The following is a 26463-nucleotide window of genomic DNA, read 5'->3' on the forward strand; positions in this document are numbered from 1 at the left end:
TGATAAATGGTGCTACGTGGCAAAAATTGTGTTCTCGTGGCTTTTTCTTCTGAAACATTCAATTTTGACTTTGAGCATACTTCACAAAGAGACAAAAGAAAATATGACGGTGAAAATAGAAATGTTTTGTAGTTGCTAGAAAACAAATAAAGGGAAAAAGCTAAAAGTTAACTGGCGGACATTGTATGCATTATAATTCGGTTTTGTTTGGTAAGTCAATTTGAATCAAGGCCTTTGCAGCAAAAACCTCAAAACTGATCAATTTTAAATAATAATGCAGGAACACACAAGAAAAAATAGAAACGATTATTTATGAAATCCAGTATTGCAGAATTTTCCCTGCTTACGGCATCAGACTTCTGACCTCTGACTTTTTGCTTTGCTGGAGGGTGAATATCCACTGACTCATTGCTTTGTTATTATATGTTGGTGTGTTACCAAGCCTACATCTTATTCCTCAACGCTTCAATCTGTAAATCCACTTATTTAAAAAATCTTTTTGTGGCAAGCAAGATCATGAATCACATAAAACAAAAGAAACATTAAAATGCAAAATAAAAACAAATAAACTGGCGAGAAAGAAAACAAAGGAAAGTAAGATATGACCTTCATGGGAAAGCTGCATCAGTCCTAAAAGCATCTCTACCTCTCTAGTTTTCTTGTAGAGCTAAAGTGCATTGAGTTTATTTAATCTCTGACCTTATGTTTTTGGGACCAAAACAACGATCTTCTATGAGATATGTACTCCCTCACACTGTGGCCTATGAGTGCCACAGAAAAATTAAGTCGAATTTATGTTTGTATAGCATAATAATCTGTTAAAACGCTGTAATCTGTAACCAACAATTCAGCCCTGAAGAATCTCACACGATCTTTATTTGATCAGATTAAGAAATACCAAATGACCCAAACTTGACCACAGATTAACCAATTAACCACAGTACCAGATTATTCCACCCGTTTCTGTATCAGCCAGTATTTTGAGGGTGAACTGTATCAAACGCAGCCATGCAACATAATAAAATAAATAAAGGCAAATGCATGAAAAGTGTTGTTCAAACAAGTGTCATTAAAACTTTTATTAATGCAGACTCAGTGCAATGGCCTGACTAACAACCTGACCAGAATGGATTTGTTGATAAACTGCCTTTACAAAGATCTTTGCTGAAAATGTTAGTTTGTGTTAGAGCTTGTAATAATCTAATATTGAGGCATCAGATTAGGCTTCCTTAACCCTCCTGCGGTCTTAAGAGACAGGGTCATTTAGACTCCACAAGGTTTTTTCTCTGTGCGCGGTCTGGCCTTGACCCCATGAGCGCTTTTACAAGTATTTTTTTTTGTTTGTTTGTTCCGGGAACTGACAGTCTGACGGGACAACTCCCCCGCTTCCCTGCTGTCTGTGACATTTTCTGCTCTCCTCCTGAGCGTCATGCTAAGACCACAGGAGGGTTAAAATAGGGTCTAAGACAAATTATCAAATTAAAAGAGAAGAATTTCAATCCATTCACCATTCAGGAAGAAATGTATTCTTAATATGAACTGTGATTTAAAAAAATCATATCAGAAACGAAACCCAATATTTGTATCATTAAAATTAATTATGAAATAATTAATCTGTGTCCTGCATAATTGTTCCAATTTTCCTGAGTGGACCAGATTTGTGTGCTTCTGTAAAATGCAATTCTTCCTGTTTTTTGTGAAAAGTGATAGAAGGATGGAGAAGCATTTTGTAAACAAGTTCCTTATATTTCTTTAGCAGTGTTTGTCTGTGGGTTGTCTGTGTTGTTGAGACAGTGTTTTCTTAGGACAGCTGTGGCTTAGATAAGCAGAAATGCTGTTCAGTAAGCAAAGCAGAATATTAAATGTGAAGACGGAAGGACAAAAAAAGCTGAAGTTAGACGTGAAGCCTTAGGAAGTTGAACTCCTACTTCATTCCCTGCTTCAAATCCAACATTTATCGTAACTCAAGTGTGATTACACCGAAACATCACTTGGCACTATTAGAGAGAATAACACCCACACACAAATGAAAAATATCACCACTTTGACCTTCTCTAAAATGGCTGGTTGTGGTTTTATTGTGTTAATGAGCAATAATTGACGGTTAGAAACTATTTTAGCTCGTGTCTCTCAATAAATCTAGATAATGCATCAGTGTTTTTGTACAACAAATGATTAATTTGTCTTGTTTACTCTGTGCTCTCAGATAATCGCTGCATGGACCGACGCTTCCTTTCTGCTCGCACTAAGCAGCTGGTGGCGCTCGCCAGTTTCCCAGGCGCCGGCAACACCTGGGCGCGCCACCTCATAGAGCTCGCCACCGGCTTCTACACGGGCAGCTATTACTTTGACGGTTCCCTTTACAACAAAGGTACAACTCGGCATGTGATATTATAATGTAAAGCTCTACTTTTGGGTGTCTCATGCATTTTGTTGTTGGTTTTCATCGTTTCACAGGCTTTAAAGGGGAACGCGACCACTGGCGGAGCGGGAGGACGATCTGCATTAAGACGCACGAGAGCGGCAAGAAGGAGATCGAAGCCTTTGATTCGAGCATCCTCATGATCCGAAACCCCTACAAAGCCTTAATGGCAGAATTTAACCGCAAATATGGCGGGCATGTTGGGTTTGCCTCGCAGGCCCACTGGAAGGGAAAAGGTAAGCTACCGAAAACTGAGGTTAATATTAATAATTTACCGAGTCTATGAATAGCTACGAGAGAAACTGCGGGTGTGAGCTTTGTGTTTTTTTTTTTCCATGAAGATGGTAGAATAGCAAAGAGGTTAAATTATGACTCATGATGACGCAGGGTGGTGAAGAAATTAGGGAAATGTGGGTCAAACCCAAGACAAAGGGTTTTTTTTTTAATCTAAGATTGTTGCTAAAACATGCACATGATTTTTACCTTTTAGAGAAATGAAACAACCAACCAGAAACCCACAGATTTTGTCAGTGTTTGGTCATCAATTCACCACCATTCATGTTTTGTAGACTCTTGGGGTTGTTTTACATTTGAATGCCCACTACATGTATGAAAAAAAACTGCATAAAGATAAAAAAAACAAACGTTTTAGATACCCTTAAAGGTGAGACGTGTGGCAGTAACATTTACTGAGATCTTGCTCTATCAGCTCGTCTGTGTTCCCATTATGTCAGTAACATAACTGGAACTGAAAATAACTCGTGTTTCTTGGTCTGATCAAATATCAATTTACAGGAATCTCCCGACTAGTGATCCTGAGAAAATGTTTCTGTGTGAACTTGTTTTACCGATTTGAACTGGTCAAATTTGTTGCTCAGTGTTCATCGAAACTTTTCTGGGGAGTCATTTGAGTTCACTTGTCAGCAAAATCCTTATGCCCAGTCACCAAAAATTACCTGACTCATCCCCCCAAAAAACCTGCTGATTTTTGACAAAGTAGACACGTAATTCTGTAACTTTACACAATTTATCTGCTCCATGCAATTAAAAAAATCTTCTGCTACTTGAATCTCTTGTGTTGAAGCAGGACACATTGAATTCATGCAGTTTGGTTTAGCTTATTTCACACCCTTGGTTTAGCTTAATCCGCAAGATAGCACTAAAGGCTGCCTCAGCTCAATAAAATACAACAACTGCATTGAAGCTGTCACTTTCAGTGTCCACACAAATGAAAAAATTCCCATTATAATGAACTCATCACTTCATTTTTTTTTTTTAAAGAATGGCCCAGTCAAAGCCCACACCAAATCCAATTGAAAATCTGTGGCCATTTTTTTTGGGGGGGGGGCAAGGGGTGAGAAAGAAAAAGGCAAAAATAAATAAATAAAATAAATAATGTATCATTGGGCTTCTGCTTCATATTCGAGCACTGCTTTGTGGTGTTCTGTCACATCCAGTCACATTTAAAACATTGAAGTTTGTGGCTATGACTTTACAAAATGGAGTTTGAATATTTTTTTTTTGGTAGACCCTGGAAAGTTGTATTTATACATCACAAGCAGAAAGAACCCCACAGAAAACCTTCATGAGTCTCTGTGCATTTTGAAACAGCATAATAACGACTCAGTACAGTCAAGTCAAGCCGACGCCCTGAGCCCCCGTCTCATTTATCATGACACAAGTTTACAAATTAAATTCATCACGATTTGCTTTGATATCCTTCATATTTCCCACATCGTGGGTGATTATCGTCTCTCCAGATCCACCCTCCCCGCTGCGTCTCCGTAACCATGACAGCTGGTTTTGTCTCACTTATGTGCCGTCTCTTCAGCTTTTTGTGAGGTTCAATTGATTTTCCAGAGGCTGGAGAGTTGCCTACCCAGCAGTTGTCTCTCTTTGTCAGAGCATCAGCACATTTGGCCTGCCATTCCCAATGAGCGTTTCCTCCTTTTGTTGTTGGGCAAATCATGCAGTGACATCAGTACACAGAAAGTTTTTTTTTCTTTTTGACAGCTGCCAGTTCAAATAGAGACAATGACTCCAGTCAGAGTGTCGGCATGAGACTGTGTACAGAGCCGTGTCTGATTTGATACGCTCGTCTGAGGCCCACAGTGAGGCGGGTTCAGATGAAGTTACTGACATTGATTCACTTCATCTTGGCCTCATAAAGTCAGTAACTTATGAGCATGGAGCAGTTTAGTTCAAAAGCCATGTCTTACAAATCACACCGACTTATTTCCCTTGTTTGGTGTTTAATTCTCTTCAGTAGTCTAATTTCGACAGCCTGCTTTTTACACCAAAGGCATTGGTATCCTTTCACCTTTTTTCACCGTTGTTCACTGAAAATATAACTTGTATACAAGGCTTTGTACTTTTTGTATCATGCATGTCCGTTCCCTCTACCCTGCTGCCCCCAAATAAAGCAGAATGCAACATTTGTTTTGCCTTTCAAACACTGTGAAGTGGAAAGTCGGGAGGCAGCATCATGCTTTGATTCTGCTCGTGTTGCAGCTGCCGTCGCAGGCAACGTTGGTTCCACAAATATTGATCCAGGACCGCTGCCATATAATTTTCCTTTCACTTGACAACTCTGCGTACTTTGTGTTGGTCCGTCATATAAAATCTCAGTAAAACACGTCGACGTTTTTAGAGGTAATGTGACAAACGGTAAAGGTTTTCAGGGGGTTGGATGTTTTTGCAAGGCTCTATAAACAGGATATTCACAGGAAAAGTTAAATTTATTTTGGTCTCCTTGTATTTTCAGCTCTGGTTTCTCTTGAAAAAGGAAAACACAAAAAAAGAAAACAGAACCAGTATGGTCCTGTGGTTCTTAAGTTCCTCATATTCACACTTTAAATGGCTTTACTGAATACATTAAGTTGTCAGACGTATGCAATGCTCAGATGGAGGCTCAGAGTTTGTCTAGTTTCTGTTTTTTTTTGTTGTTGTTTTTTTAACCAAACTTTCTCATTGCAATCAGATGGAATAAGAATATTTTGTCTTCTTACTCCAGGAAAAACTCATGTGGTGGTGGTTCAGGAGTGGTTTAACACAGGAACTGACTTCATTTCTTTTCAACATTATATTTAAATAAGCATAGGAAGGTTGTGCTTCGAGGATGATGAAGAAGCGCTCCTTGAGACAGAGGTTAGGGAGAGGAGACCTTCAGCTCACAACGAAGGAAACAATGACCTCATAAATTATCCTGATGAATCTGGATGCAGTAGCTCTCTTTAGTTTCTCTTTTCATAGTGTTTCATCCTTTCATATTACAAGTAGACACAACTTAAAGGATTCATCTCTCCATGAAAAAAAGGTTTATGAAAGCCTGCAGAGTGTAGCTCAACATAAACCAGAAACAATTTGGAGGGAAAAACAAAAAGTAGCAACATTGCTTATTTCTGAATAAAAATTATGTTCATTATTCAGACTTCTTACTCGAACCAGAACAACTCCATCTCACCCTCTTGTCTTCTTCATGTTTAAACATTTTTATTTCTGCAGTAATTGTTCCCCTTTTTTGGAGCTGAGCTTCCTCTTTAACCATCTGACCGGAAATTCATGAGACTCAAAGATCTCAAGAATGTCATCAAGGACTAGAAATGAGGACACATCATTTAAAAAAAAATCTAATTTTGTTTATTATTGTAAATCTAACAGAGTAGAGAAAGACGAACAAAAATATACTAAAAAAAACTGAAGAAAATTGCTGATTACCCCAACATTTGCCTGGGTTACATCTTATTTCTTAGTTCCAACTCCAACATTTTTTTTTACGTTTTAAATTGAAGTCATTTTCTAGGTTTTAAATCAATGCTTGGTCATCATTTATACACTTTGACAAAAAAAAAAAAAAATTAACCCTCCTATTGCAATATTAAAGTTGCCCCCGTCATTGGTTTTGGGACATCTTTGCAGACTCAGCAGGCTTTAAACTTTAATGTCAGCCTCTCAGCAGCAGGAGCGATTCACTCTGATGCGGCACACGGCTCCTGCCAGCTTCTGCTTTATGCATTACTGTTGAGTAAAAGTTGCAGGCGAGGTTTTTCAGTGAAGTTCAGCTGCAGTTTGACTGATGACTGAAATGTCTACTTGACACTTCAGGAACTACTTTGCACACCCTGCCCAAAAATTGCACCAGACCTGAGAGTTTAAACCACACCATTATCTTGCTCTAATCTCCTCATTTCCCCTTTTACTCACACACTCTTCCGCTCATCCAGGTTAAGTAAAGGGTACAATCTGATAAAGCAACTGTGGACAACCAAAAACTGTGAAATAGTGCAAAGGGAAGAATATTTTAAAATCAAATCGTCACTGCCTGGCTATAGTTACAGCTGCACCTCAACAAATTGTAAGACGCGTGAAATTTGCTTTCATCTAAAAGGAGAACTTTGAATCATTGAGCAACAATCCAGACAGTCTACCTGTTTTTTCTTCTCGTAAACTAAACATGTTTTGTGGGTTACGCTTCTGTTATCATTCATAATACTTCTACAAAGACGTAATTATTGGTCTAATTAAATATAATTTTTTTTCTGAGAAACTGAAGTTTGGGTTTCAGCTTTAAGCTACAGACATCAAATCCTAAATCTCATTTATACTACACTGAAAGGTTTGTCACGGCAGCGTTTCAGATTAATGTTATATTCTTTTACGTTTCATTGACGTTCACAGCCTGTTTATCCGCTTTGTCTTGCAGAGTGGCCTGAGTTTGTGAAGAACTACGCCCCTTGGTGGGCTTCTCACACTTTGGACTGGCTGACGTACGGGAAGAACGTCCACGTGGTTCACTTTGAGGAGCTGAAGAGGGACCTTTTCTCCCACCTCAAGGGGATGGTCCAGTTCCTGGGCTTGAAAGTCTCAGAGGACCGGCTGCTCTGCGTCGAGGGCCAGAAGGACGGAAACTTCAAGCGATCGGGACTGCGGAAGCTCGAGTATGACCCGTACACTCCGGATATGCGAGCGAACATTGACGAGCTGATCAGGACCGTAGACGCTGCTCTGAAGAAAAGGAACATGTCCGGAGTTCCTGCAGAATATATGCCAAGATGATAAATGTGAATCGTTTTTAGTTTCTTTTCCCTCCTGTTAAGTGGAGGTCTCTATTAACAGACACTGAAACACGTTTTTTTTTTTTTTTCTTGGATTGCAAGGCTTAAATAGATTTTCTTGGTGATGACACATCTGCTTCTGTATTTATTGTTTCTGATCCTCTGTTTTTGATTTTCAGTTGAATTGTTTTGCAAGAGTTATTAATCCAGACCAACTTCTTTTATTTTCTGGGGAATATTTGTGTTTTCCTGTATGAAAACCACTTTATTCCCTGCTCTATGCACATGTGCTCTGTAGGCATGTCCACATGCCTTAATACAGTGTTTCCCAACCCTGGTCCTCAAGGCACACTGTCCTACAGGTTTTAGAGGTTTTCCTGCTTTAATGTGCCCGACTCAACAATCAGTCATCGATTGAAACCAGCTGGTCTGAAGCAAGGAAATGCCTAAAACATGCAGGGCAGTGTACCTGGAGGACCAGGGTTGGGAAACACTGCCTTAATACTAAGAAGATAGTACAGCTGTGACCTCAGTGCAGCTTCTCTTCCCAGCTGTTTCCCCGGTGATGATGTGTTTCCAGCAGCATTTGGCACAAGTCATAGAAAACAGCATTGCAAAGAGCATTAAAAAGCCTCATTTGTACAAAACGAGTATTAAAGGAAAATCGACATTTTCAGTTGCTCTTTCACTAAAAACTCAGACATCTAGTCTGAGATATTGTTTAGAGAATGACGACAATAGTTCATCTCTGTTTCACCTTGAACTTTTTAAGAACATTTCATTTGCTTTTAAAGTAGATCTGGAGTTTTTTTCATTGATTAATGTCCATGTTTATTTATTTCTGGTGTACGCTGCACAAGCTGAAAACATTGATTTTTGTTGGGTGGGGTGGGGCTTCTGAACACTGGATGCAAAAAAAGGAAATCCAAATAGCACTGCACTGTGCAACACCTTCCCCAAAGATCACCTAAGTTATCACAGTCACCCTGTAGGCTGGAGATCATCTTTACATGCAAATGTTTTGTTTTGTTTTTTTAAGGAAAGCTCTTAAAGCCGATTTCCACTTTATTACATTTTTTAGAAAACGGTTCTAGAAAATTAGTCATTAGACATCAGTAGAGGTACTCTGGATTATTTGCCATATATATACAAATAAATATTAACAAGAATCAAATGAAGAACACTGGCTACTGACTAATAGTCAAAAGACTTCACCTGACTTCCATTTTCAGTATATGACTATATTTTTATAGTACAGGATGATGACACTTCAGAAATATTTGTATGACTATGAAAAAGTGGGAGAAGCCGTTTCTCTTTTCATGCTTTAAAATGTTTGTGGGTTTGGCTTTCACTGACAAGCTGACACTTTCAGAGCAGGTGTCATGTCCGAATGTATTTTCTATGAACTGAATGTAAGGCAAGAACATAGAATAAAGGAGTAAATTAAATAAACAGTGAAGATGGGCTGCAGTTTGTTTTTGTTTTTTTTCTCCCAGAGTTTTTAAAGCAAGTATTTTTCTAAGTGGCATTTACACTTATCGGCAAAATGTGAAGGGTTTGTTACATCTTAGTGCTTCCAAGTCACCTAAAAGAAGAAAAAATAAATGTTATATTTGACTGCATTTATTCAGGAAGGTAAACCTCACAATTATAAACACAAAATTAACACAACCACAAGCTTTTTTGAGGTTTTTTTTGTAGGATCTTGGTATAAAAAACTGTTCATGTAGATGCAGATGTCAAACTCTCTGCAATAAAATAAAGAGCAATGAGTTCACATAAAAAATGACAACTGGAGGTTCAGATTATTCTAGAAAGACATTGAGACTGGAACAATAAATTATCTCAAAAACCACTATTCTTTCCTGCTGCATTACTATAAAAAGCTGCCTCTTGGCTGCTTTTCTAAAAAAGTGGTCTCCTAACCTTCCTGATCATAAATTACATCAAAGGTTTTTGTTGTCACACAAGATGGAAAGATGTTGCTAAGCGTCGTCACTTTGTCGTAGCCTAACAAAGTGCAACTCACGCTAACACTTAATAGACCGCAGAAAGATTTAATCTTATTTCACAAACTGAGCATGAACTGGAACAAATTAGCAGCTAAAATTTTCATGTTAATTAAACTAATAACAGTAAAATGCATTTTTATGTTAATATAAACACCCTGAAGCCTTTTGTTGTGAACTTTCATGCATACAGTCGTTTTATTTTAATCACAGGGAAACAAGCACTGGGTTGTCTGAACAGTGGATTCATCACAATTTTAGATTAATTTTGGATAAGCATGATCCTGAATAATAATAAAAAAAAAAGTCAATAAATACTCTGTATTTATCAGACTGATTTGACTCAAAGTAACCAAATGTGAGACGAGAGAAGCAGAGTAAAACTCACGAACTGCACAGCGAAGAGGAACTGAAGAGATGTCTGTTCCTGTTGTTCAGGAAGAACATTTGCAGATGGTCATATTGTAATATTAGCGGTCACATCGTGTCAGAGTGATATCCTCTACTTAACTCCTTTCAAAAGTAGCCCAGGGTGTTCAAACAACACAAACAGATATTTCTGGGGCATTAAATTTGTGCAAATGAATAGAACTTGGTTTATTTAATAGTGCAGTGGTGCTGTGGTTTAACTCATACCACAGTGCCACTTATTCCCATGACAGTGAGGTTTGTTGGCTTGTTGGCATTCACAAAGACACGTCCCACTTCCTTTATCACCTTTTCCCGTCATCTTGCTTTTGCCTCCTGTTGTTGGGTGCAGTTCTTGTCGTCACAGTTGAGATGTGATAAACCGAACAATCCAATCAGCACACAGAGAAAAGTCGTTTCATTGCCAAATGGCTGGAGTCTATCTCACCAAATTCTGACATTCACTGCAATGTGCTGCACAAAAGGAAATCAGAGAGCCATTCATGGATGACAATTGTTTCTGCTATTTGCAAATAGCAAACATTTGCTGGATGTGATGCTTGACAGCATGTTGGAAAGCAAACACACAAGTATTTAGCTGTATATGAGAGGTCGAGCAAAGTTTTCTGTGCATTTAGAGTTCAGGAGATCTTTGCTCCAGGTGTTTACAACTCTGAGCTTTGATCAGGAGTGACCTGAAGAAGCTCTCCCATCAGTGTACCATCTGACATTGTTTAAAACATTCCCACTGGATCCTGCTGGATATTTGACCTGAACAACAAAACAAGATATCAGTGCCTGGCCAAATACTGTATAAGGCTGAAGAGCACTTCGCCTGCACTTGATTTGTGACTTTCAAACTGATTAGCACTAACTCCTTATTACATGAGATAAAGATTGTTAGTGGGACTCAAGTTTAGCAACACAAGTCCAAGTTAAGTTTGGATTTGTGTTGCTGTTTAGACCACGAATTTGAGCTGACTCTCAAATATTTGGGACTTAGATGTTACTCAGTTACAAGCCTACGATTTGTATTTCCTTCTCTGCTATGTGCACTCCATAAAGTCAAAAAAGAGGAACAAGTAGAAAAGTGTAGAAAAACAATTAAAAAATCTGAGTCAATAATGTAAACTGTAAAGAAAGAAATTATCCTTTGATACTTAATTTGGAAGTTGTGCCAGATGAAGAATAGATATAGTTTCATTCATAAAAGAGTTCTGCAACAGAACAGGAATCAAGTCATAATCTGATCATGTGCCAATCACATAGCAATAAAGGGAACATAAAAATATAAAACTTCTCAGTTTTAAACAGCCTGAGAAACAAGGGATGGTGATAAATTACAGATTTATTTGTTTGGAGTTGATTTAACCAAATCCAGAATAAAGATCCACCGTGTATTTTGTGAACTGATGGACTCAAAGCTAGTGTGAGAGAAAAAGTAACAAGGTAAAGTTCAACTGCAAGAGGAACTAAAGAGCTGCTTCTTCCTGTTGTTCGTAAAGAACGTTCACACATTTTTACAGCATCTCTATTAAAAAAAAAATGTTGAAACGTGCAGCCATATTTGGTAAAAAGGAATATGCATTTCAATTAGAAACCTTGGTCAGAAGTACTATTTGGCTTTTTAGCAGGTACCAAACATACCTTTCATTAAGCCCACATTTCTATATTAAAAATGTTTCTTTTATTGATCTGACATTATATTTTAATCTTAAATGTTGTTTTTAATAGTTTTAGGTGGACAATCATTCTTAGCAGCACTAGCAAAGTGAGTTCTTCCAAAGTGTTGGGGATGAGCGTCAGCTGGGGAGAGACTTTGGCTTTCAATGCAAGAGTAGGGCATATATCTATTTTGACTAGATCTATCTCTATCAATCTCCTTTAAAATAATGAAATACTTGTCACATGTCACATAGTAGCTCAAGAAATATAGAATGTTGTCTAAAATGCACAATGGTAGCATTAGTATGCTTAGCTGCAACATTCCCGTTATATCATCTTGGGTGAGATTATAAATCCTACCGTTTTGTAACTTCTGTCACTTGGTTTAGGACAGTTCATGCAGTATTTGAAATGAATACTCTGATTTGATTGAAAAAGATCCATCTGTGAGTGGCTGGTGGTGTGGTTAAATTACATGTGCTTTGTTAAAGCAAATACAAGGCCAAACTTGTATTCAGAATGCAAGGAGCAAGAGAGCTGGAGTAGAGCTCACACTAGGACACACAGCGAGTGAGTGTAAGATTTAAATGCACACGCCACAAATTATGATTTGCTTACATAGTTATGTGTGCTCACATCAGTTTTATAGGCCTGCTCAAATATGAAATGTCTTCAGCAAGATTGTGGGAAAAGTGAGGGCGTTTAACTAGTTTCTAATATGGGTGACATGGGCAACCACCCAGGGCGACATGTTGTGGGAAGTGGCATGAGGGACCCCCCCCCCCCACCCAGACCCCATGTTGTCAAATCTCCACCCCCCAACCTTCACCCATTCACACTCTCACAAGTGGAGGAGGATCTGAATGTCAACCACAATGATTGTGTCACCACTATTTTTTTTTTACCTGTGTATCAAAGCTGCCATAATTTTTTTAATATTATTTCTGATAGATTTTACACCTTACTTTAAATGCTTGGAGGAACCGACTGCTAAATGCTTCCCTCACATCAGATGCAAACTGGATGACAAAAGCTACACATTGTGTTCGTTGTCGCTGCGCTTTTTCTGTATGTTTACAGACCCATCATGTTCTTACCACAGAACCGATTCAGGGACCGGTAACATAACACATCATCAAACCACAACTCCCCACCCCCCGTCTGCAACTTCACACCAGGACGGGGGCTGGAAAGGTGGTTCACCCAGGGCGCCAAAAGGGCCATTTTTTAACCATTTTATGAGAAAAAGTGTGGGTGTTTTAACACCCACATCCCGCATGCGTTTGACGCCCATGATTAGCAGAACTTGAAACGTCATTCTGTGAGTAATTAATCCATACAATGTGAAATAATTAAACTTTTCAATAACACGTTTTCTAGGTTACTAATAATTATTGTATTTGTGTATTTAGAGAGCTCTGTTAAGATATTCTTTAAACTATTACTTTCAAATGTGTGCACCATATTCTTGTTTTTCTATTTGTTAAAGAAGCAATAGGGCTTAAATAATGGATTCCTCCAAACACACATTCCAGCCGATTCATCTTAGGTTTTCCCCATTCAAGAGGAAAATTCTTGTTCAGTTAGTAATTTCTTTGTGTTTTTGAGAATATACTAGCCTTCTCAAATATAGATAAAATAATGACTAAAACAGATTGTAGAGCAACAAAATGAGCAGATTCAGTTTTTTTATTGAACAAATGACAAGATTTTATATATCAAATTACATATGTACACATTTCCTTACATGACTTGTTTTAATAGTCTTTATTAACACATTTTCAAGAAAGTGTGCAGCAAGAGATGACAACTCCACTCACTTCTGGTAAAAGCAGTTCAGAGTATCCAGGGGACAAAGATATTTTCATACACTATCTTGTTGCGTTGAACACTAAAGAGTGAAATCCGGGTTGTTTTCTGTGTTTGTTACTCTATCCACATACCTCTTTTTTCAAGGTAGGGCTATTCTGGTCCAATCTTATCACCCATGTTACTGTGGTCAACTTTGTTGCTGTTTTTACAAGTTTCCCACATGGTACTCTGAACAATCAATTCAACCAATCTGGATTCAGCAGAGTCCAAAGCCAGTAAATGTTTCTGCTAATTGCAAATAGCAAACCTTTGGTGGATGTAATGCTTGAGCGCATGCTTGAACATAAATATACAAGGTTTTGGCTTTGGATGAGTGTGTTGTTTGTTTTTGTATATAAAATTCAATTGATTTTATAAATCTTGATCTTATTTAACACTTAAAACCATGACATTTACATCGCTTAAATGATTGTTTTTGTAGTAAACAAATTTGATTTCAATATACAATTCATGAAGTATACTCACTGTCAAAATATATTTCTAGACATTTTATTTATTTATTTATTGCTTCATATAAACGTCCTCAGCTCTAAATGTGCGTGGAAGCTCTGCCGTCCATGGAGCTGGACCTGGACAGGTATCGACTGGTAGTGCGTCCTTCATCAGCCATTGCGTTCTCCATCTTTGAAAGCAAAGAGCTCTTCAGCTTCTTCTGGAAGTCGTTTCCCATGAAGACGTACAGCAACGGATTGAGGAAACTGTTTGCTGATGCTAAAATGACACCCATTTGAATTCCAGTAGTTAAAACGTTGTGGTCGTATTGGTGGTGGTTCAGCTCCATCAGGACAAACACGTGGTAGGGCAGCCAGCACACGAAAAATGCAACAATGAGAGCAGTCATTACTTTGAAGGGTTTGGAGGACTTTGCCATCCTGTTGTTTTGAAGCTTGAAGATGATGATGGAGTAACAGATGATAATGACGGTGAACGGAACCACGAAACCCGCAATGAAGCGGGTCACAACAGTAATCATGTGAGCAGATTTTGTGCCGTAATTTATGTAGCAGAGCTGAGATCCATCAGAATTCGTGTGGACCTGACGATAGATCAGTGAGGGAATGGACATTCCGGCGGCGAGAAGCCAAGCAAAAACAACCACGGCTGATGCCTTTTGAACAGAGCGGTGGTTCTGGGCCCAAACTGGAAACATGACGGACACACAGCGGTCCATGCTGATGATGATGAGGAGGAAGATGCTGCTGAACATGTTGATGAACAATGCTGCAGAGGTGAACTTGCACATGAAGGAACCAAAGAACCACTCTTTCATTGCTATACTGACGATGTTAAATGGCAGAAAAGCACAGAATAAAAAGTCGGACATGGCGAGGCTCAGGTACCAAGTGGTGTTCACGGTCTTCCTCATCTTAAAGCCAGAGATCCAGATGACCAGCATGTTCCCAAAAAAGCCCAGCAGGAAAATTACCACATTGATTGCAGTCAGAAGCACGCACGTGCCTTCCTTCAGACAACTTGGTTTGTGTTGTGAAAATGTTTCTTCAGCTGTCGTGATGTTGTCCATATTTGAGTAGTTGTAATCTGTGTATTCATAATCTGAGATTTCCATTTTACCTTCCAGAAGAAAGATGAAATTTCTGTCAAACATTATTGATTACAAATTTAAAAAAAAAATCAATTACGGTTGATTTTAAAATGAAAGCTAAAAAACATCAGAATTGTAAAAATAAATACCTTTTGCTTGGTCTCAAATTGTCTGCCGTCTTTTTGTGGTTGTTTTGTTCTGAGCTGAGCACCGACTGAGCTGCTCCGTTTCTCTCAGATGCTTTAGAAACTGCATATATGATCAGCTGACATGGGGAGGTTTCTCAACACTTCCATCCCCTACGAAAGTTCAGTACTGCATTCTGAGCTCTTACTTTTAAAGATCGGAGATATTTTGTGCTTGTTTGTAAGTGGTCTGTTTGATCTTTTCACATTGTTCATTTTGTTTCCAGAGGAATATTCCATTTTATTGTGCCAACGACATTTATTATACATTTATTTAGAGAGTTGTTCTCTAAACGTTAATACCAGTAACCAAGACATTATTGTTTTATGAGCTTTACAAGCAACTAATACTCTAGTGGGCAGGAGAAAAGAGAAGTAATGAAGCAATTAGACATGCGTGATTTAGCGAGTATATCTTGTGAATCGACTGTAATGTTTCTGAGAAATCTGCTGCTAGCAGTTGCCACATGTAGTGAAGAACAAAGTAAAACCCTAACTTTTGTTGCAGATGTTTGACTTAGTTCTCAAAAAAAAAAAAAGTAACAGCTGGAGTAAATACGCCAGCTGTACTTACTGATTGACTGTGGTCGCTGTGCTCAACAGAGGAAATAAAAACTGAGGTTTGTGCATGTGTCCGGAATGGTTTGTGCTTTTTTTAAATTCATGCTGCCGTCGCTGCGGCAATGTTTGTATATTTTTTTTGGGGGGGGGAGGGGTGGGTTGAGACATTGTTTTTATACATATAACTGTAATTTATAAAATACTGATTGCAAACAATCATGTCAATTTTTTTATTTGCTTTAATTTAATCATTGACGATATGATCTCAAAAGCCCTTTCGTTTTGCTTCATAAGCCTGGCGACAAACTATAATGCAAACTTTAGAGGAAATACATTTTAAATACATTTTAAGCTGTGCTTAAAATTTATTTCTACGACTTTGAGTCATTTATCACATATTTAGTACAGTGGTGTGAAAAAGTGTTTGCCCCCTTCAGTGATTCAGAATGTCAAACCAATTCAAATATTAGTCAAAAACAACACAAGTAAATTCTACATTTTGTTTCTAAAAGAAGGTGGTGTACTGGTTTATTAACTGGTTGCCGTCTAGGCCTAATAACTGGTTGCTGCACCATTTGCTGCAACAGCTTCAGTCAAGCTTTTGCAATACGTTACAGAGTCTTTTCCTGTGGTGTGGAGTAATTTTAACCCACTCTGCAGAATTGTTATATTTCAGCCACACTGGAGGGTTTTCAAGCATGAAAGACCTTAATGCCACAGCTGCTCAATAGGACTTTGACTACGCAACTCCAAAGTCTTCATTTTGTTTTATTTAGAGGTGGAATTGCTATAATTTTCTCATAAAATGTTCAATTGGCACCAAACTTGGCATGAGGGATCCTGCTTGGATGCCTGACGATCCTATGTCATCATAGTCTGACCTCACCTAAGCCCCGCCCCCTCAGAACAGGAAATTACTTTTTTTTTTTACTTGGAAAGCTCCAACTCTGGCTCCCTTGACCTAATCAAGATGCTCTTGTGTCAGATGACGTATAAGTTGGTCTCACTTGCTTAAGCGCCAAGAGTTTTTGGTGGAGGGCGTAGCCATGGCAGCGCGGCGAAGTCACAGGTCACGCCACCGCCATACGTTTGGCTCTAGATTACACGTTTCAGCCCAGCTGCACCAAACTCACTAACATCGATCCTTGTCCACCCCCCGACAGGAATCCAGTGCAATAGTTGGTGGGCGTGGCCTAATTCCTCCACAGCGCCCCCTAGACTATTATAAAAAATCAGCCCCAAGCCATGCTTTATTCCAGAATTCTGAAACTTGGTACACATGTGTATCTTGTCAATTGCCTGGAGGAACCGACTGCTAAATGCTTCCCTCACATCAGATGCAAACTGGATGACAAAAGCTACACATTGTGTTCATTGTCGCTGCACTTTTTCTGTAAGTTTACCGACCCATCATGTTTTTACCACAGAACTGATTCAGGGACCGGTAACATAACACATCATCAAACCACAACTCCCCACCCCCCGTCTGCAACTTCACGCCAGGACAGGGGCTGGAAAGGTGGTTCACCCAGGGCGCCAAAAGGGCCATTTTAACCATTATGTGAGAAAAAGTGTGGGTGTTTAACACCCACATGCGTTTGACGCCCATGGTTAGCAGAACTTGAAACGTCATTCTGTGAGTAATTAATCCATACAACGTGAAATAATTAAACTTTTCAATAACACGTTTTCTAGGTTACTATTAATTATTGTATTTGTGTATTTAGAGAGCTCTGTTAAGATATTCTTTAAACAAACTACTACTTTCAAATGTGTGCACCATATTCTTGTTTTTCTATTTGTTAAAGAAGCAATAGGGCTTAAATAATGGATTCCTCCAAATACACATTCCAGCCGATTCATCTTAGGTTTTCCCCATTCAAGAGGAAAATTCTTGTTCAGTTAGTCATTTCTTTGTGTTTTTGAGAATATACTAGCCTTCTCAAATATAGATAAAATAATGACAAACAGATTGTAGAGCAACAAAATGAGCAGATTCAGTTTTTTATTGAACAAATGACAAAATTTTATACATCAAATTACATATGTACACATTTCCTTACACGACTTGTTTTAATAGTCTTTATTAACACATTGTCAAAAAAGTGTGCAGCAAGAGATGACAACTCCACTCACTTCTGGTAAAAGAAGAAAATATAAATTCATGTGATGATTTGTGGGTGAAGTGGTGAGGAGAAATGCAGATGAGCCCAGGTTGTTATATTTAGAAGATGATATAATGATGAATTCAGGTAACCAACTCAAAGTCACAGGCAGCACTGGAAGCTGACAGACAACGAACGTATGACGAGGACCCAACAAGGAACAAAGACAACAGGTGGACTTAAATACACAGGGAGGGTAATCAGGGAACTAGACACAGCTGGGATCAATCAACTCATAAGACAGGACAACACGGAGACTCATAGAAAAAAACAATAAATAAATACACAGAAACACAGAACTCAACAATTCATGAAACATACTCACTGTCAAAATATTTTTCTAGACCTTTTATTTACTTATTTATTTATTTATTGCTTCATATAAACGTTCACGCCTCTAAATGTGTCTGGAAGCTCTGCCGTCCATAGAGCTGGACCTGGACAGGTATCAACTGGGAGTGCGTCCTTCATCAGCCATTGCGTTCTCCATCTTTGAAATCAATGAGCTCTTTAGTTTCTTCTTGAAGTCTTTTCCCATGAAGACGTACAGCAATGGATTGAGGAAACTGTTTGCTGATGCTAAGCTGCTAACCACTCGAATTCCAGTGGTTAACACCTTGTAGTCGTGTTGGTGGTGGTTCAGCTCCATCAGGACTAACACGTGGTAGGGCAGCCAGCACACGAAAAATGCAACAATGAGAGCAGTCATTACTTTGAAGGGTTTGGAGGACTTTGCCATCCTGTTGTTTTGAAGTTTGAAGATGATGATGGAGTAACAGATGATAATGACGGTGAACGGAACCACGAAACCCGCAATAAAGCAGGTCACAACAGTAATCACGTGAGTAGATTTTGTGCCGTAATTAGTGTAGCAGAACTGAGATCCATCAGAATTCGTGTGGACCTGACGATAGATCAGTGAGGGAATGGACATTCCGGCGGCGAGAAGCCAAGCAAAAACAACCACGGCTGATGCCTTTTGAACAGAGCGGTGGTTCTGGGCCCAAACTGGAAACATGGCAGACACACAGCGGTCCATGCTGATGATGAGGAGGAGGAAGATGCTGCTGAACATGTTGATGGACAATGCTGCAGAGGTGAACTTGCACATGAAGGAACCAAAGAACCACTCTTTCATTGCTATATTGACGATGTTAAACGGCAGAAAAGCACAGAATAAAAAGTCGGACATGGCGAGGCTCAGGTACCAAGTGGTGTTCACGGTCTTCCTCATCTTAAAGCCAGAGATCCAGATGACCAGCATGTTCCCAAAAAAGCCCAGCAGGAAAATTACCACATTGATTGCAGTCAGAAGCACGCACGTGCCTTCCTTCAGACAACTTTCTTTGTGTTGTGAAACTGTTCCTTCAGCTGTCGTGATGCTTGAGTAGTTGTAATGTGAGTATTCCACATAATCGACGTCATCCATTTTACCTTCCAGAAGAAAGATGAAATTTCTGAGACATTATTGATTACAAAACCGAAAAAAATCCTTTGTTTTAGAAACTGCATATATGATCAGCTGACATGGGGAGGTTTCTCAACACTTCCATCCCCTATGAAACTTCAGTACTGCATTCTGAGCTCTTACTTTTAAAGATCGGAGATATTTTGTGCTTGTTTGTAAGTGATCTGTTTGATCTTTTCACATTGTTCATTTTGTTTCCAGAGGAATATTCCATTTTATTGTGCCAACGACATTTATTAGGCCCGAGCAGCAAAGCGCTGGTGAAGGCCTATTGTAATCGCAAGATTCCTTGATTATTATATTATTTTTTTCCCGTTACTTTACGCGGCTGTTTGGGGCCTTTAACATATTCAAAAACCCACAAAACTTGACCCACAATTGTCCCCCAACCAAAATTTTTGGATTCCAGTGGAATTGCAAGTGGGCATGGCTAAACTTCTCTACAACGCCCCCTAACATGAGTTTGGTGCCAATTGACCTTTTTATGAGAAAGTTAGCCTTTCGTTTGTTTTGGCGAGTACACCAAGTTCGCCTCTCTGCCACGCTCCCTGAACATATACGAAAAGTCAATTTTATTGATAACTTTTAAAGCCCCATGCCTTAACTGCATTCTGACCAAGAATGAAGCTGATAGATCAAATGCCTGAGGAGGAGTTCGTCAAAGTTCGACATGAGTAAAAATGAAAAATGACCAAAATTTCTCCTTTGACCCAAAATGGCTGCCTCCCTGTGCATTTTAGAGGGTACCTCCAAGAGACTTTTTTTCTTGAATCAGGGGGATCTACCTACGGACTGAGTTTCAGATCTCTACAACCTACGGTTTCCCCCAACTTGGCATGAGGGATCCTGGTTGGATGCCTGACGATTCTATGTCGTCATAGTCTGACCTCACCTAAGCCCCTCCCCTTCAAAACAGGGAGTGACTCTTTTTACTTGGAAAGCTCCAACTCTGGCTCTCTTGACCTAATCAAGATGATCTTGTGTCAGATAACTGATAACAAGTAGGTCTCACTTGCTTTAAAGCGCCAAGAGTTTTCAGTGGAGGGCATGGCCATGGCAGCGCGTCGAAGTCACAGGTCAGCACAATCTTGAGGCATTGAAGGTCAAAAGTTATCAAAAGAATTTTTCTATGTCAAAGCATGTGGGCATGGCCAAGCCTCAGATCTGGCCATTCTCCATGAAACTTCAAGGTGGAATAACTTCCCCTCATTAGTTCCCAGCTACACCAAACTCACTGAGATTGATCCTTGTCCAGCCCTTGACAGGACTGCAGTCCAATATTTGGTGGGCGTGACCTAATTCTTCCACAACACCCCCTAGAATTTTTTTTAAAAATCAGCCTCCAGCCATGCTTTATCCCGGAATTATGAAACTTGGTGCACATGTGTATCTTGTGAGGACCTACAAAAAAGTCTCTTGGTGCCATGCTCTAAACCCAACAGGAAGTCCACCATGTTGAATCAAAGCCGCCATTTTATTTTATTGATGTCGTATCTGAGTGAACTCGTCTTAGAGCTTTCGAGATCCAGGCTTCAAACTCAGACAGCACAGTCTTGAGGCACTGAGGGTCAAAAGTTATCAAATAAATTTTTCTACGTTAAAGCATGTAGGTGTGGTTAAGCCTCAAATCTGGCCATTCCCCATGAAACATCAAGATGGAATAACTTCCCCATATATGCTCCCAGCTGCATCAAACTTCATTTGTTTCATCACAGACCAGAGCTTATCACATTTAAATGGTCAATTGGTGACATCAGTTTAGCCCCAACCCCTCCCAACAGGAAGTCACCTGTTGGAAGGAGCAGTTAGAGCAGTTAGAACAGTCTTTCTTTCTGTTGGAAGAAAGAAAGACTGTCCTAAATCATACATGCATCATCCTATTTGCAGTAAATATGTTAGGCTTGACTTTTGTTAGCCTCTAAAGAGCCCAATAGCTTGAAATTGCAATTCAGATCGACTGCACTTGTGCGTTGTCAGGGAGCGCTGCGGAAAATGTAGGTGTGTGTTGCCTGGCAGACGGGAACTGCGCGAGAGCGTCGGCAGTGGCGAGAGCGTTGCGGTGCTGGAACCCCACGGTGGCTAATAGGCCTTTGGCGCGCTTCGCTGTGAGAGCCTCCAATGCCGCTGCTGCTAGCAGTTGCCACATGTAGTGAAGAACAAAGTAAAACCCTAACTTTTGTTGCAGATGTTTGACTTAGTTCTCAAAAAAAAAAAATGTAACAGCTGGAGTAAATACGCCAGCTGTACTTACTGATTGACCTGGTTGAGTGTGGTCGCTTTGCTCAACAGAGGAAATAAAAACTGAGGTTTCTGAATGTCTCCAGAACGGTTTGTGCTTTTTTTTAAATTCATGCTGCCATCACTGCGGCAATGTTTGACAGTTGTTTTTTGTTGTTTTTTTTTGAGACATTGTTTTTATATGTTTCACTGTAATTCATAAAATGCTGATTGCAAACAATCATGTAGATTTTTTGTTTTATTTTCTTTAATTTAATCATTGACGGTATGATCTCAAAAGCCCTTTTGTTTTGCTTCATAAGCTTGGCGACAAACTACAATGCAAACTTTAGAGGAGAGGCTGTGCTTAAAACGTATTTCTACGACTTTATCTTGAGTCATTTATCACATATTTAGCACAGTGGTGTGAAAAAGTGTTTGCCCCCTTCAGTGATTCAAAATGTCAAACCAATTCAAATATTAGTCAAAAACAACTAAGAAATTCTAAATATTGTTTCTAAAAGAAGGTGGTGTTCTGGTTTACTAACTGGTTGCCGTCTAAGCCTAATAACTGGTTGTTGCACCATTTGCTGCAACAGCTTCAGTCAAGCTTTTGCAATACGTTGCAGAGTCTTTGGTAACACTTTATTTGAAGGGGGGTGAATAAGACTGTCATGACACTGTCATAAACATGACATAACACCTGTCATGGACATGAATAAGTCTTCATGAATATTTATGACTGTTGTCATAAAGCGTCATTCGGTAAATTATGACACTTTTAATACAAAGTTGACATTATTCAAAATGTCTTTGTTATGACAACTTGACATTAACCAAGAAATCATTACTGTTTAAACTTTACCTTTAATAACATAAAGTTACCTAATTTTTAAAGGGCAATCAGTAATACTTTTATAACAAATTTATATCAGTAATAATTTCTTGGTTAATGTCAAGTTGTCATAACAAAGACATTTTGAATAATGTCAACTTTGTATTAAAAGTGTCATAATTTACCGAATGACGCTTTATGACAACAGTCATAAATATTCATGAAGGCTTATTCATGTTCATGACATGTGCTATGTCATGTTTATGAAAGTGTCATGACAGTCTTATTCACCCCCCCTTCAAATAAAGTGTAACCGAGTCTTTTCCTGTGGTGTGGAGGAATTTTGACCCACTCTTCTTTGCAGAATTGTTATATTTCAGCCACACTGGAGGGTTTTCAAGCATGAAATGCCACTTCATCTCAATAGGTCTTTGACTGCGCCTCTCCAAAGTCTTCATTTTGTTTTTTCTTAAGCCACTTAGAAGTGGAATTGTTGGTGTGTATTTTGAATCACTGTCCTGCTACAGAGCCCAAGTTCATTTGAGTTTAAGGTCACAAAACGGATGGCCAGACTTTATCTGTCAGGATGTTTTAGTCGACAGCAGAATTCATGTTTCCATTTTATCACAGCAAGTCTTTCAGGTCCTGAAGCAGTCAAACAGCCTCTGATCATCACACTACCACCACCAACATGCACCCTGAAAAAAAGGAACATGTGAGAAAATGAACTGAAACGGGGAGCAAGGAGGAATAAAACAAATACCAAATAGACCAGAAAGACAGTTCAGATAATATTCAGAAACTGAGGGGCTAAAACAGAAACATCAAGATGAATATTTATGCAGATGCTAATAACTAACAGCAAATTAGAGCAGCTAATTATCCTGGTATGCATGTTTCATGACTGTGGGGGGAAAACATACTTGCTGTGTTATCTGTGAGAACATGCAAACTACATACAGAAAGTCATAATTAAAATCAATAATAGCTGTAGGACACTAATGTCATTGTGCTGGAAAATGGCTCCATAGAAACCAAATCCACTTCTGCAAATAAAAAATAAAAAATAAAAAAAAATAGAAGTTTCCTAAGTTATGCAATGAAGAGCTGAACCAACAATATGTCATTTAACATGTCACAAAGTCCTTCAGACTCATAACTATGTCATTAGATAATGACAACAGAATTTGTTACGCATTACTTCTTGTTTCACTCTGGATCATCATTTAACTCTGTGGAAAATTAGAAAATAATAGATTGTGTAAACTAGATTATCTGACCTACTTAAATGCATTTTAGCAAAATTACTTTCTAAATCCTGTCCAGTGCCTCACAGACTCAATTTCCTAATGAAGGCAAAGGTTATAAATAATCAAACACATGCACACTGAGCAGGTGTAGACTTACTTTGGGAAATGCTCTGCAAGCTTTCTAATGAAACCTGGACTCTTGTTTTATGTTTCACAAGGAGCTTGATGGGGATCATTTAGATTCCTAGTTAAAAGAAAGTATTTACACAAGTCAGTTAATTTAAAAATAGATTTTTTTTTGTTTGTTTGGAGTATTTATCTAATAGTGTTACCTGGTTAGATGGGTGGCATCATTAAAAATAAAAAGATTTTTAATTCTTCCACTCGGACCTAAAAAGTTTTGTTGCCATTTCTATAAAATGGGTTGTGTGGTGTACTTTTAAAATAATCAGCATCACAGCTGCCTTTAGCAGATCGAAGGCGTTTTAACAGGAAATGCTCAGTCAGCGTGGCAACATTTGCTCTGCATTACCAGCAACATAGCACACACCTTAAAGTGGAACACTACTAAAATTTTCTAGTTCACATGTGAATTTTCCTAATGTTGATCAAAAAGTACATTTATTATGAATGTAAGCTAAACGATTTTTGCAATGTGATTCTGCTTCAAAACTATTTTTTTAAATGTGTTTGTTGGGCTGTTGTGTTTCCTAAATAGCAAATGTCAGCAGATGAACTTTGACTCTGAAAATTTAGGGGAAATGAAAGCTTCTTAAACCACCCTCTGACATCACATGGCTTTAAATTGGGTGTTTCTGTGGCACTGCATTATGCAGAAAATGAACAGAAAATTGACACTGGTAGGACATAAACAAAAGCAAAACAAAAACACAGACATCAGGGTGACAGTTCTTGCATATTTAAGTCACGTTGTGGGTTTTTATAAAGTGTCTATTTCTACCAGTTCCATCCGAAGGCACCCATTTTGATTCACAGCAAGAATGTTAGTTTATATTATTCAGTATTTCAATTTTAGAAAAGTAATCCATTTGGTTTGTGTTGGAAAGTACTTCAGGAAACAGTTTTTTCCATAGTTTGTAGAGAGCATTGCTACTCACCTCAACTGAGGGCAGCGAACACCATCTGTGGATAATGGCCCTCACTGTGGATCATTTGAGTCCCAGTATATTAGAAAAGGCTTTCTTACACATCACCTTTGGTTCTCATCTTAAATTTAATATCTATTAAATGCAGGCATCACTTTTCCCTTTAATATAATAACACAATCATTTTAAAACTCCTGTTTTTACCGTAGTTACCCTTATATGACATTAGATTGTCCACTCACTCACTCTTTTGTGAATTCCTGCCTGCCGGTGTCTGATGTTAACAAGTATTATAGTAGTTTCAGGTAAGCTGAACATTATTGCCACTTTTCTGCCATCCATCTAAAATCCATTACAGAGATTAAAGTGCGGCTGAGAAAAACAGCTCAGCTCCATAAAACTTCTCTCCACAGATTTAAAGCTAAAATAAAAGTGGGCAGAGTTTTTGAATTTTATGTCGTCAGTGGTAAGAGCGAAGAATGTGTTAAAATGATTAGACAAGCAAGGTGTTGCAATGAACTCCCAAATTTATGCTGCAGTTTCTCAGAGCCTCTATTACTTCTGCTTTTTATTATTAGAAGTTTCCTTCTTGTTAGCGTCATTGTGACAAGTTACCTAACTGGGACTCAGTGACTCATATGTCATAAAGTTTTGGTCAAATGTGCAAAATAGGTAGTTTTCTATGCATTTAAATTTAGATTTTTATTTCGTCAAACATACATTCTCAGGAATTTTAACATAAGTCATACAGCTTTAAGGGCATGCTTGTGAAACTACATATCATGAAGTATTGAGATACACATACACACATAAATATATTCTGCAGGTGTGGGTGAAGGACACAAGAAAGGTTGTGGTGTTTTATCTGCTTTATTTGCGAGTGAAAGCTGTTGATCATACAGTCTTACAAAAGTTTACCAACTATTTGACCTCTTTCACATTTTGTGACATTACAGCCATTACTGTGATTTAATGGGATTCTTTGTGATTGACCAATACAAAGTAGCGTATAAATGAGTCTGAACCTCATATATTTTAAGCTATAATTACGACTGCAAGCCTTTTGAATTGCACATCCAGAAATCAAAATCTGTACTCATTCTGCAGTGGAGAGTCTTGCTGAATCAAGTGTGCAGAACTGTGTGGGAAAAGTCCACGCTAATCTCAAGGTACTTTATTGATGCACATATTAAAAATTTACACCGACCATGAAAGTGGAAATGACAGAGAGCACTTTGAGAAAATTGGGCTGAGATCAAAAGAGGCTTCGGTTGTGTCGTGTCTTTGTGATTTGACAGGACACGTACATGCACCCTGCTCTCAGAAGATTAAAGCTGCCTACTTGGCAGCTGCGCTATGCACAGATGGGCCAGCATGGCTACATGCTACATCTTTACATCAGTAGGATTTTATACTAACTGCAGGGAGAAGAGATCAGCTTGGAGGTGTATCCTCCACTGATTTAAAAGAAGGTAAACTTGCAGTCCCAACACATAGAAATTAGCTTTAAATCAGCCAATACCAAGCTTTGTGAAACACACAACGCTTCAAATGTGGGAAAACTTACTGTATTTTTTCTGGCTTCATTTGTTCAATAAGGCATCTTTTTTTCTGAGATATACTGAAAAACAAATTATGGTACTGATGCTTTGGGTATTGATGTTTACTGTCAAAGAATCTTCTGTGTTTTCTGATGAATT

General features: G+C 38.6%; 2 protein-coding genes and 1 pseudogene across 4 annotated transcripts in view; 1 reads left to right on the top strand and 2 right to left on the bottom strand.

Moving 5' to 3' along the window:
* Positions 1-8943, top strand: part of wscd2 (WSC domain sialate O sulfotransferase 2) — a 48948-nt gene extending 40005 nt beyond the window's left edge. For both annotated transcript variants that reach the window (XM_014987603.2, XM_088008874.1), the window contains 3 exons: positions 2207-2371; positions 2458-2658; positions 7125-8943. In XM_014987603.2, coding sequence (XP_014843089.2) covers positions 2207-2371; positions 2458-2658; positions 7125-7477 — 719 coding nt within the window. In that variant the 3' untranslated portion in view covers positions 7478-8943. The remainder of the gene's footprint in view (positions 1-2206; positions 2372-2457; positions 2659-7124) is intronic.
* A 4292-nt stretch (positions 8944-13235) lies between these two features.
* Positions 13236-15280, bottom strand: LOC106918122 (chemerin-like receptor 1). Of its 2 annotated transcripts, none has more exons than XM_014987615.2 (2): positions 15126-15280; positions 13236-15005 (listed from the first exon to the last, which is right to left on the bottom strand). In XM_014987615.2, exon 2 carries the CDS (start codon positions 14998-15000, stop codon positions 13963-13965), a length of 1038 nt encoding a protein of 345 aa, XP_014843101.2. In that variant the 5' UTR covers positions 15001-15005; positions 15126-15280; the 3' UTR covers positions 13236-13962. The 2 variants fall into 2 exon arrangements, with proteins under 2 accessions (XP_014843101.2, XP_087865001.1); XM_088008875.1 differs by having other exon boundaries at positions 13236-15028; positions 15126-15219.
* A 3004-nt stretch (positions 15281-18284) lies between these two features.
* Positions 18285-19316, bottom strand: LOC106918129 (chemerin-like receptor 1; annotated as a pseudogene).
* Between the last annotated feature and the right edge of the window lie 7147 nt (positions 19317-26463).

This window comes from Poecilia mexicana, unplaced genomic scaffold, assembly GCF_051168715.1.
Source record: "Poecilia mexicana isolate PSO_F unplaced genomic scaffold, ASM5116871v1 scaffold_9, whole genome shotgun sequence".
NCBI classification, from domain to species: Eukaryota; Metazoa; Chordata; class Actinopteri; order Cyprinodontiformes; family Poeciliidae; genus Poecilia; species Poecilia mexicana.